The sequence below is a fragment of the Barbus barbus genome, assembly GCF_936440315.1.
Source record: "Barbus barbus genome assembly, chromosome: 13".
Lineage (NCBI taxonomy): Eukaryota > Metazoa > Chordata > Actinopteri > Cypriniformes > Cyprinidae > Barbus > Barbus barbus.
The window spans coordinates 11,078,001-11,090,989 of NC_136741.1; the positions used below are offsets into that span (position 1 = coordinate 11,078,001).

General features: G+C 38.1%; 2 protein-coding genes across 2 annotated transcripts in view; one reads left to right on the forward strand and one right to left on the reverse strand.

Annotated features, from left to right (window-relative positions):
- Nucleotides 1-9,483, reverse strand: part of LOC306878685 (peroxisomal acyl-coenzyme A oxidase 1-like) — a 62,741-nt gene extending 53,258 nt beyond the window's left edge. The window contains exons 1-2 of the mRNA XM_079431169.1: nucleotides 9,245-9,483; nucleotides 8,529-8,688 (exon numbers count right to left, since the gene is read on the reverse strand). Of these exons, the coding sequence (XP_079287295.1) occupies nucleotides 8,529-8,688; nucleotides 9,245-9,353 (269 nt within the window). The 5' untranslated portion in view covers nucleotides 9,354-9,483. The remainder of the gene's footprint in view (nucleotides 1-8,528; nucleotides 8,689-9,244) is intronic.
- A 483-nt stretch (nucleotides 9,484-9,966) lies between these two features.
- LOC306879228 (CST complex subunit TEN1-like) overlaps nucleotides 9,967-12,989 on the forward strand; it is a gene marked incomplete at both ends in the record, with an annotated part of 52,055 nt that continues 49,032 nt past the window's right edge. The window contains one exon of the mRNA XM_079432014.1: nucleotides 9,967-10,055. Coding sequence (XP_079288140.1) covers nucleotides 9,967-10,055 — 89 coding nt within the window. The remainder of the gene's footprint in view (nucleotides 10,056-12,989) is intronic.

A 12,989-nucleotide genomic window follows, 5' to 3' on the forward strand; every position in this document is an offset into this window, starting at 1 on the left:
TAAATATTCTAGCCTAGAAGACTGATTACACAAAAGTCTTATTCAGGACGATTTAGTGTGGGTTTTATGGCCTTATTTCAGCTAAAATAATTTCCCCAAAACTTACTAACCATGCATAATATTTTTTTTCTAACAAATGCAAACATGTACATCCACCTTGGTCACATATTATTGTAGCATAGTTTGTGCTGAATACAAAAAAAAAATACATGTTGGTCAATAGTATATTATAAGTAGCTGAAATAAGCACAAATATCAGGGCATGTCAACACATCTCAAGGGCCCCAAAATTACCTCAGACCCCAGAGGGTTAACTGGAGAACTTTCGACATGCCCTGACATTTATGCTTTTTTCAGTTGCTTATAAAAATATAAATGGATAAAGTCTAATAACAGTGTAAACAGCACAAACTGGGCTACAATAATATGTTAGCAGCATTTATGTACATGATTGTGTTTTTGAGAAATCAATGTTTATGCGTGGTTAGTGAAAAACTAAAATTTTTAAGTCACTGAAATAAGACCATAAAACACATACAGAATAATTGTTAACAAGACTTTTGAGAACTGGATCTTGTAGCCTAGAATTTTTGCTTCAAAATTATGTGGAAAATCATCTTGTTTATTTGCTCACAGAAAACAATACATTGATTTACATTTTTAAAAGACATGTTTTGTGATTGAAAGCCAATATGCGAGGGAGTGGTAATGGCTTTGAATATTAAGTGATTCTCACCTGAGAGACAAAGGGCCCTCCCCTAAAGGCTACTAATGGGCCATCAGTGTGACTGTGAGTTTGAGGCAGGTAAGAGAGAATGTGAGGAGATTGAAAAAATGTTTTTTTTTTATTATTTGTATTTTATTTACAACACAGTATAATCAAAACATACATAATGAAGTTCAAAAGACACATTATTGTGCACACTGATCTAACCACAGAGATGTGAACAGAATTTGACTCATTCCTGCAACAGATTCTGTTCAACAAGTGAAACAAATAAATCATACCTGATATTTGCGTGTTATTTAAGTGTTTCTGCTACTTTCCATCGATTCAAGAAGAAAAAAACATAATCAGTAGTCATAATCAATCATAATCACAATGTTGGTGCAGCGCTCTCAGAGGAAAACAGTTGGAAGAGACTGAAAGTCAGCAGGACTCATCATCTGTGGTGCAGGTGTCTGATTCAATAAAATACAAACAACCAAAAAAAAAGAAAAAACATTTGTGAGCATGTTCATATCAGGAGCATCTGAATATATATAGGTTTTGTAGCCATAGACTCATGCATGCTTTGTATTATCGTAAAAAAAAATACATTTTATTTTTGAGAAACTAATTATTATTGTTTAGCACACTATTAAAATCTATTTTTGAACAGAGTAGGCTATTAATCATAAACATGTTCTAAACATACTTAGACTCGTAGCATTCATCATGTTACAATGTACTCTCATATTACTTTTATTGTTTTATATGGAGCAAGAAAACATACTCGCGCCATAAGAAATGAATTGCCCATCATATTCAAAATGTTTTACTGGATTTCAAACATTTTAGTCAGGAATTATAGTTTGGGGAAAACCCAACTATGATTTTGTAGTCATATAGCCATCCTGAACATCATGTATGATTTTATAGTATAGAATATATGATTCTGCAGTCATAGACTCACGCATGCTTTGTACTATAATAGGATGAACTTTCCACTATAAAAAATATATTTTATATCTGAGAACTAATTGTTATCGTTTAGCACGCTATTAAAATATATTTGTGAACAGATTATTAATAATAAACATGGTCTAAACTTTCTTAGATGCGTAGCATTCATCGTGTTGTAGTTTGGGAACAACCCAACTAGTAATGTGTTCAAGTTTGTGTCACAATAACACGTTAACTAATGCAAAAAAGAAGCATTACTTACTCATCAGATCGATCTACTCTACTTGATGAACTCTTGCTCTTATTTTGAGGGAAATCCAGCCTTTACTCCGAGCGTCTTCTTCCAGAAACGAACAGTATAGCAGCGCTGAACTCTTCACCTCTGACTCTTTGTTCACGTTTGGCATCTCCAAGCGCGCGAGGATCACGTGGTTATTTACATGTGAACACGAGGGGGCGGGATCACATTAAAAATAATGAGTTAGACTGGACAGACTGAACATCGTGTTGGTTTCATACGGATTACTTCATCACAGAATATTTGTTTTCGATACGACTTACTTAATTTGAAAGAAGACACTTTAAGCTTTCTACAACATAACTCATGTTTCTGTGTTGACAATTCGCTGAGTTACACTTCATTTTAGTGACGCGTTTCTGAAAACAGTTTGCGGAGACGGAGAAGACGGAGAGCGCACCCTTTTTGTTTTCTTTATTCCTCAAAAGCACAAAGTTTAGTTGTTATTATGAGTGTATACAAATAAAAGTAGACCCCTTACAGATTCGAATGGTGTATTGCTCTTATCTGAACGATCAAAAATGGCAGAGTAATTTAAGCTAATTTCTGTCTTATCAGGAAAATCTGCCCCAAAACGAGTATACGCGTTTGTCCACCCTAGAGGGTTAAACTCAGTGCACGCCGAAGAGCTGCGGGACCTCGGTCTGCTCCGAAGGCCTACTCCACCACCGACCCCCACTACTGCATCTCGCCCACAGCGGAGGTGCTACAAGCGGCGTGAGAGGAAGCAGAAGAGGGGTAAGCACGGAGGTATCCGAGCTAGGCTAGCGGCCAACCCACACAAGCCAGCTATCCCCACCATCGTACAGGCGAACGTACACTCTTTGGACAATAAACTGGACTACATCGCTCTACTCAGAGGACTGTAAGGGACTGTTGTGTTTTTGTGTTTACGGAAACATGGCTTAACAACAGCGTACCGGACTGCGCCATACAGCTTGATCAGCTAAAATGCTATCGAGCTGACAGAGCTCTCGCCGAGGGAGGTAAGATCCGCGGCGGCGGGCTTTGTGTTTACATCAATGATGCATGGTGCCGTGACGCTGTTGTGGTCTGCAAACACTGCTCACCCTTGGTGGAATTTATGATTATTATGTGCCGGCAGTTCTATTTACCGAGGGAATATACAGCCATACTGCTCGTTGCTGTATACATCCCTCCCAGCTCCAACAACAACAACAGAAGTGAGGCACTAAATGATCTGTACCAGCACACCAGTGAGCAGCAGACAGCCCACCCAGATGCTTTTCTCATCTTAGCTGGGGATTTCAACCACGCAGACTTAAAGAGTGTGTTCCCAAAAATACACCAACACATACACTTCCCAACAAGGAGAAAAAAATATTCTGGACTTTGTTTACACCACCCAGAGAGGAGCTTACAAGGCCCTCCTCCTCCCCGGAGCCTCAGACCACATCACTGTCATGCTAATGCCTGCATACAGACCGCTCATTAAAGTCATCAAACCAATACACAAACAGATACAAGTGTGGCCGGAAGGGTCGTCAGAGGCACTTCAAGACTGTTTTGACACCACTGACTGGAATGTTTAAACAGGCTGCCATATACAACAACACTACAGACCTCCAAGAGTACTCAGAGACTGTCACTGCCTACATCACCAACTGCATTGATGATGTAACAGTCACAAAGTCTATCACTGTCAGGGCCAACCAGAAGCCGTGGCTGACAGGGGAGGTCTACAGACTTCTGAAGGCCTCGGAACGCTGCCTTTAGAGCTGGACATGAGGAGGGCCTGAAGACAGCTAGGGCCAACCTTTCCCGCGGCATCAGAGAGGCCAAGAGACAGTACTCCAGGAGGATAGCCCATCGTTTCAGCGACAGCAGAGACACTCGGAGCCTGTGGCAGGTGATACAGACCATTAGGGACTACAAGCCCCCACCACAGACCTGTGACAGCACCATCCCCCTGCTGAACGAGCTCAATGCCTTCTTTGCTCGCTTTGAGGCACAAAACAGCACCACTGCACAGAAGACTCCACCCCCTCCCGGCGACCAGGTGATGACGCTGTCCCCAATGCACGCAAAGCTCCGGGTCCTGACAACATTCCTGGGCGTGTACTGAGAGACTGTGCAGTGGAACTCACTGATGTCTTCACAGACATTTTCAACATCTCGCTAAATCAGGCTATTGTCCCCACATGCTTCAAAGCTACCACCATCATTCCAGTCCCGAAGAAGTCATCTCCATCCTGCTTCATTGACTACCGTCCAATAGCACTCACTCCTATTCTCATGAAGTGCTTTGAACGGCTAGTCATGCACCACATCAAGTCTGCCCCCCCCCCCCTCCCTGGACCCCTTCCAGTTTGCATATAGGTCCAACCGCTCGACCGATGATGTCATTGCCACTGCCCTCCACCCAGCCCTCACACATCTGGACAAAAAAGCCTCATATGTCAGGATGCTGTTCATTGATTTCCGTTCAGCATTCAACACAATCATCCCTCAACAGCTCACTCACAAATTGGTCCAGCTGGGGCTCAACACCTCTCTGTGCAACTGGCTGTTGGACTTCCTGACCGGGAGACCTCAGGCAGTACAGGTCGGCATTAACACATCCAGCACCATCACACTGAACACTGGGGCCCCCCAAGGATGTGTGCTGAGCCCCCTCCTCTTCACTCTGCTGACCCACGACTGCACACCGTCACACAACTCCAACCTCTTCATTAAGTTTGCGGATGACACGACTGTGGTGGGTCTCATTAGCAACAGAGATTAGACAAACTACAGGAGCGAGGTGAGCCGACTGGTCGGGTGGTGCAGTGACAACAATCTCTCTCTGAATGTGGAGAAGACGAAGGAGATTGTTGTTGACTTCAGGAGAGTAGACACTCAGCATGCCCCTCTGACCATCAACGGTGCGACTGTGGAGAGAGTGAGCAGCACCAAGTTCCTGGGTGTGCGCATCACAGAGGACCTCTCCTGGACTAACAACACTGTAGCACTGGCCAAGAAAGCACAGCAGCGTCTCTACTTCCTCCGCAAACTTAGAAGAGCCAGAGCCCCGGCACCCCCATCATGTGCACCTTCTACAGAGGCACCATCGAGAGCATCCTAACTAGCTGCATCACTGTGTGGTATGGCGCTTGCAACGCATCCTGCCGCAAGTCACTGTCCTCATTTGTATATCTGTATAGTTGTACGTACATATGTTTAAACTGTATTTATCTGTATTTGAACATCTACTGTCAGTGTTTTAAATGTTAACTGTATGCACCAAGGGTCTGAGAGTAACGCAATTTCAATTCTCTGTATGTATGTGCCGTACATGTGGAAGAATTGACAATAAAACAGACTTGACTTGAACTGACCGTGCCCCAGCTCTGTCTGAGCACAGGTGCCTGTGCCATATGGAATGACTCGGCTAACGGGATCCATTTTTTGCGCTGTTCAGCTGTGCACTGGCTGTTTAACCTGGTGGGAACGAACATGACATAATGGACACCTAAGGGCTCTTGATACACACCCTTCACAATACTGCAGAATAAGAACAAACAAATATATAAAAAAAGCAGAGAGACATGCAGATATGCAGTTACAGAAATTTACATAAGTGCTTTTTAAAGGCAAATGTATTTACACATTTATACAGACCTGCTTTTAATTATTAATTAATTAACAGTAAACAATGGCTGCATAAATTGAAATTAGTGCAACAGCATTTTTTACTATGCTTCAACTTTTTCAGTTTGAGAATAGGAGTAGAGTTGGTAAACTCTAATTCCCTTTGGCACACTTTTAACCTCAGACCTTTGCCCAGGCTGTCTATGCAAACACTTTGGAACTCGCCTTTGACTGCAAATTGTAAATAGCTTTCATGCTACTACTCACAAGCCTTTTTTACAACATCATACTGTTTGGTTTGGTGGAAAAGAATCTACAATCTTTTCTAAAAAAAATATATAATAATAATAATAATAAAATTAAAATAAATGAATTAACAGGAAATTTTTACTCCAAATCCAGAAAAATGCAATGTTTGGATGATAAAACCAGTAAAAAAAAAGAAAAGAAAAGCTGATTCTTTCAGCAATGTAGGCACTATGAAGGAACAGCTGGAATGAAGCAAGAATATAACCCATGCATGATATGTTCAGGGCTCGCAAAATTTCAAAATCCCTGGTAGGCCTTCGGGCAGGTACTCTTCAGATTTTGGTAGCCCGAAAATTAATTTAACTAGCCCAAATAAAATAAAGACCATAAATGTCAATCAAAAACATTTTCAATACACAAATATCAACGAATATCAAGGAAAGAGTTTTATTTTACTATTTACAAGGTTTCAGCTGAATTCTTAAAAATCTATTTAAGGCAATTTGAAAAATTATTTCTTATACCATTTAAAATATTTAAAACTGTCTAAGGCCTCAATTTAGTTGTATCAAATTTAAGGACCTGTGGGAGCAATGTTCACTCTATTTTTTTTTTCTTGCTGAGCAAAACTTTTCTCTTTTGGGCGGACATTTCGGGCACCTGAGCAAAAGCATTCTTTATACCAGACCTGTACAGCACGCACACAAAAAAGTGTGTAACTTTTAACTTTAATGTGCTGTTTATATTTTATTTGACCCTTGATGTAACTAAATGATGTACATTTTAGGTTACCTGAGAAAACATTTTTATTGTACAATACACTGCAGTTCAAAAGTTTGGATCAATAAAGTTTTTTAAATAAGTTTATTTTGCTCATCAAGGCTGTATCTATTTGATGAAAAATACTGAATATTATTTAACAAAACAATATTGTGAAATATTATTGCAAATTAAAATAAATGTTTTCTATTTTAATATACTTTAAAATGTAATTAATTCCTGTGAAGCAAAGCAGTATTTTCAGAGTCACATGATCCTTTAGAAATCATTCTAATATGCTAATTTTTAATCAATGTTGGAAACAGTTGTACTGCTTTTTTATTTTATTTATACTGTATTTTTTGGGGCCTGTGATATTTAAAAAAAATAAAAAGTTAAAAAGAACAGTGTTTAGTCAAAATAGAGATTTTGTGTTACAATATAAACTATTCAAAAGTTTGGGGTCAGAAATATTTTTCTTTCTTTTTTAAAGATACTTTTAAAAAGTTAAAAGAAAGTTAAATAAACTTTATTCAGCAAGGATTTGTTAAATGGATAAAACTGATAGTAAAGAGTTCTATTGTTAGAAAATATTTATATTTTGAATAAATGCTGTTCTTTTAAACTTTTTATTAATCAAAGAAAAAAGAAACTCAGGTTCCAAATAAATATTAAGCAGCTCAACAGTTCCAACACTGACAATAAATCAGCATATTAGAATGATTTCTGAAGGATCATGTGACACTGAAGACTGGAGTAATGATGCTGAAAATTCAGCTTTGATCACAGGAATAAATGCTATTTTAAAGTATAGGTATTAAAATAGGAAACCAATATTAGAAATTGCAATAATATTTCACTATATCACTGTTTTTTTCAGTATTTTTTTAAATGAATACAGCCTTGATGAGCAAGAGACTCAAAGTCAAAGACTCAAACACAAGGTCAATTATTTATCAGGTTTATAATATAGCCCTAACATAATATATTATCAAAGCAAACTACTTAAACTGATAGAATAGAATGGAATAGAATAGAATACAAACTGAAGCAAAACTTAAGCTGAGATCTGTAAATTAAATATTTAAAAAACGTGAACATATGAATTCTTCTATAGCTGTCTAAACATCATTATGAAGTACAGTTTGTACAATACTCTTGTGTACATGTACAAGAGTTTTGTTACCGTTCTTTGCCCATATTTCCAGCATTTAATCAAGCCACTCTTCTTTAATACATGAGGACATTTTATTTCACATGTCATTGCGTTTGCATTTTCTCTCGTGTTGAGCGCACTTCAACCATTGAAGTATTCAGTTTCTACAGCGACTCATTTGATGCACATCGTTCTCTTTCTATGAAACCTGTAAACCGCATTCACCGGTTCTAAATCTGTCGTGACATCAGCTCTATAGCGGTTTGCCCGAGCATTGCTATTCTTTCCCTTTTACTGCGGCATTCAATCAAATGGCTTCCCAACTAAGTTTTTGTGTGCGCGAGGCACATTATTTCTTCTGCGCGACCACGGTGGAAGAAGAGCACCACGGTGGTCAGCTTAGAGGGAACACGGCGTGGGAGCCCTGTATTTAAGGTAGCCCGTCGGACAGGGCAGGGATACATTTTGGTAGCCTGACTGGAAAACACAATACCCCGGGACGTCGGGCTAGCGATTTTGCGAGCCTGGTGTTATTTGATTACAAAGGTGCTGGGACAAAGGTGACAATAACACCAGGGCACTTATTATTTACTTTCATATTTTTTTAAACTACTTTAATTTAACTTTCATATTTTTAAAAGCTTACCTTTATATTAAACAGTGAGAAAAATTCTAATTATAAAGAATGAGTAGACTTGCCCAAGCATTTGACTGGGGAGTCTGTTGTTATATGGACCTCAAAACTTTTGTTTTCTATCCTCTATACATCATACAATCGCACAGTATCCTTGAATGACAAATACACATACCTCTTGTAAGAATAGATCTCCTCTGGATCAGAGATACCATATTCCCTAAGCTTCAGAATCATCTGAGCACTCTTCTGCACTGCTGCATCATATCTCTCACTGCGGGAGAGGAAGTTCAGGTCTTCATGCTGGAAGTCTGGATCACCAATAACCAAAGACTCTAGAAAATAATAATAAAGCACAATAGGTGTTAAAAGAAAACACCTATTGTGTTAGATGCCATTTTTAACCTAACTTTTTACCTTGGTGTCTTAAACTAGATGGTGTAAAAGTTTTCTGGGTGAAGAACTAAGATACAGCCATAGAAAGAGAAATAGACATTTTTCTTACACTACTGAACTTTAAACCTCTCTTTAATTTTTTTTTATTTTTTTTGTCATACGCTGTACAAGTTACGTACAGTGTATAACTTTATAGATAAAGAGGCTAAAGCCCCAATTTATGAAAAATGGGGAAAAGGGAAAAACAGAAAAGAGAATACAATAATAAATTATTATTATTATTATTATGAAAGGGGGTGTCACTGCAAATACTTATGTAAAGTGACTTTTCCTCATCTAAATCTTATACATGTCATTTTCATGAAACAAACTGTACAATAGAAAATGAAAGCACATAAGTAGTTAAAATTGTATTTTGGGGTAAACAGCAATAAATGTATTTCGTGAGAACTGTTTCTGAATTAAATATTTATTATTACATTTTCGATAACTTGCCTATTTCTCTCCTCCTGCGTGTCTTTTCGGCATCACCATCTAGCATGTTCGTAAGGATCTCTGGGTTAAAAGACGCATTTTCGCGCTCACGGCTAATATCAGGATTCATGACTATTCTGTTGGACGTCCTTCTGGACGAAGTGCCTTCTGCTAGGTGTGCTTTTATTGATTTTGTATAACGTACAACTCTGGCCTACTGGGGTTTGTTACTTCCTTGAGGGTGGGCGAAATTTTACGTCATTTGCAAGTTGCCCAATAGAAGCGCTGACAAATTGGTCATCAAGGCCACACGTGATCCAAGAGTCGCGGAGGTTGGTGTCTCCCAAGTCCCAACATTAAGGCATTGTTAATATTTTTTTAAATAGCGTTTTAAAATGCATACCAAACGGTCCAATTACGTTCCTTTGAACTTTGCATTTACTGTTGAAAAAAATAAATGCTGAACGCAAGGATGACACAAAATAAATAAAACGTAAACGTAATAGTTATTTATATATATATATATATATATATATATATATATATATATAATGATGCAAATAAAACACAAGCAAATAAGTAAATAAACACTGATACTTAGCCAGTTTAAATGTATGTGGAAATGTGACGAGTCACGTGACTCAATAGCATGGCGCTGTTGTCTTGATGTGCAGAGTATCTAAAATGCTATTAATTTCTAATGACCTAAGCCTTTAGATGCATGGTTGAACTAAATATATTAAATGCTACCTCCTCCAGCCGTATTTCACTTCCTCTGGGAGATCAATACAGACCTGGTGAAAGATGGTGCGTCAGTACGAACATATGGCAGGTCGGTCCCACTTGTTAAAGTTTTCAGAAATTGTTTGGTGCGATTTTTTTTTTTTATTTACCCCCACTAGATCTTTAATTTATATAAATCTAGTCGGAGAAGTACTGTGAACATCCGTATTTATTACTGATAGAAAATCGCTTTGATCCTAGTGTAGTAGGTTAAATTTTGAGTATGCTGTAATGTTCATGTAAAACTGATAATATGTTGAAAAGGCTGTTTGTAAAATATGTTTGTATGTTATTATATTTTTGCTTCAATGCCAGTATACATATGTTAAGGTGACCAGATTTCTAAAATGAAAACCAGGAACATTTCCTATTTCAGTGGACAAAACATTTATCTTACTTGTTGTTATCATGAATTTAAAAAAATGGGGATTGATGTAGGTTTCATATGCTGTTGTTAGGCTATTGAAAAAATGGAAAATGCGGATGTCTGGTCACCCTAACCGTTAGTAGAGCTTGCATTTCTTTGCGTTTCAATCAAAACAGGTGAGGAGAACTATCATGTTGCAACAAGCTCTTGAAACTTGCTTTTTATTATGCATTTTTTGAGATTCCCCAGAGGCCACAGCCAGCTCGATGACTTTTTAAATTGTGTACAAAAATAAGCTTCAAACACTACAGCATCCTCACAGCAGCACCCCCACACTTAATATACTAGCTGAGTCTTCTTTCTGTTTACAGACATGACAAATAACCAGTGTAAAACTGACATTACCTACAAAATCCAACCGACAAATCAAATTGTAAATTATTTTAGAGTGTAACACTGCCTGTCCACTTTTTTTGTTTTTCCGATTAATTTTTTTCTATATGGATTTAAAAGTCTTATATAAAGAGTTACAACAATGAACCAAACCAGCTATGAGGTGAATCACAACATTATAAACGTTTATTTGAAGCAAAAAAATATTTTAAAATTGGACCAAAAGACAAGTGTGCAAGACTGTGTATTTAACGATTTGTGAATGAGTAATCCAAAAACAGCTCGACGGAATATAATCCACAAAGGCAGGTAATCTTCCTGCTGCTTCCAGGGGAATTTACCTGGCAATTGTAATCATCAATAAGGGAATGATCCAAAATGTCTCTTGCAGGGACCCAACTCCTCTCCTCAGGATCATAACCTTCCCAGTCCACCAAGTACTGAAATCCACATCCCCTCCACATGCAGGTTCCCTATCTACGAGTCGTAATGGTGGGGGAACCAGGGCAGGTGGATTAATGGTAGAACGATAAACTGGCTTTAATTTGGATTCTAATTCAATTCTCCTCTACGCTGGGGGAAGTTTGAAGTGGACTGCCACCAGACTAATAATCTTGGTGACAGTAAACGGGCCAATGATGTTAAGGGAATGTTTATTACAGACAGTGCAGAGAGGAATATTCTTGGATGAAAGGCACACGTTTTGACCAACAATGTAGACGGGAGGCTTTGACCAGTGGTTATCGCCCTGGGCCTTGGTGCGTGACCCCACCTGGAAGAAAGTCTCTCTGGCCTTCCTCCAAGTGCTGTGACAACTCAGGACAAAGGTGTGGACAGAGGGGACCGCAACTTCAGATTCCAGACTCGCAATTTACAAATTAAACACTAACTAATTAAACACACTGCACTACAAAAAAAATTGTAATAAAAAAAATCGTAATTCTTGCATCAGCTGAAAAATGCACAGACTAAAACAGGGGTCTTCAAAGTTTTTCAGGGCAAGGACACCTTAGGCGATAGAGACATGGAGACCCACTGATGCAAAATCTGTCAAGCGGAGCTACATATTAATCATGTGATGATTAAGTATATATTGTACAGTCGTGGTCAGAATTAATGGCACCTTTGGTAAATATGATACCTACATTTCACTGCTGGTTATACTCTGTATAATTGTGTATGTGACAAATAAAAATCTTGAATCTTGATCAAAGAAGGCTCTGAAAATAAACCTGCATTATTAATTCTTTTGATCTTTAATTTTTTTTAAATCACAAAAATCTAACCTTTTCATTGAACTAAAACAATTGAAAATAGGGGAAAATCTCATTATGAAATGTTTTTCTCAAATACACGTTGGACACAATTAATTGGTACCCCTAGAAATTCTTATGAGTAAAATATCTCTGAAGTAGATTCCCATTCATATTTACAATTTTGAGCACTCCAGGGGGATTATGAACATGAAATTATCCAGCCATGGCTTCCTGTTTCACAGAAATATAAATAGGAGGGAAAACAAAGTCCAAATTCCCTTAATCATCCATCACAATAAGAAAAACCAAAGAATATATTTCTGATGTGCAGCAAAAGATAATTGAGCTTCACAAATTAGTGAAGTGGCTTTAAGAAAAGCCATTTCCAAAAAGCCATTTCCACCATCAGGGCAATAATTAAGAATTTCCAATCAACAGAAAATGTTATGAATCTGCCTGGAAGAGGACATATGTCTATATCGTCCTAATGCACGGTGAGGAGGAGAATTTGAGTGGCCAAAGACTCAAGGACCACAGCTGGAGAATTGTAGAGAAAAGTTGAGTTTCGGGGCAGAAAACCTTTAAAAAAATGGTCAAACAGCCCCCACATCACCACATGTTGTTCGGGAGGGTTTCAAGAAATTCTCCTCACTCATCCAAAAACAATCTCCAGCATTTTCAGTTGTCAGACATGATTGGAACTTCAAATGGGACTGGCTTCTATGGTCAGATGAAACTAAAAAATGAGCTTTTTAGCAGCAAACACTCAAGATGGGTTTGGTGCACACAGGGATAAAAAAGTACCCCATATGTACAATGAAATATCCTGCTGTATTTTTAATGTTGTGGGCCTATATTTCTGCTGGAGGTCCTGAACATCTTGTTTAGATACAAGGCATCATGGATTCTATCAAATACCAACAAATAAAAAATCAATAAGTGACTGACTCTGTTAGAAACCTTATAA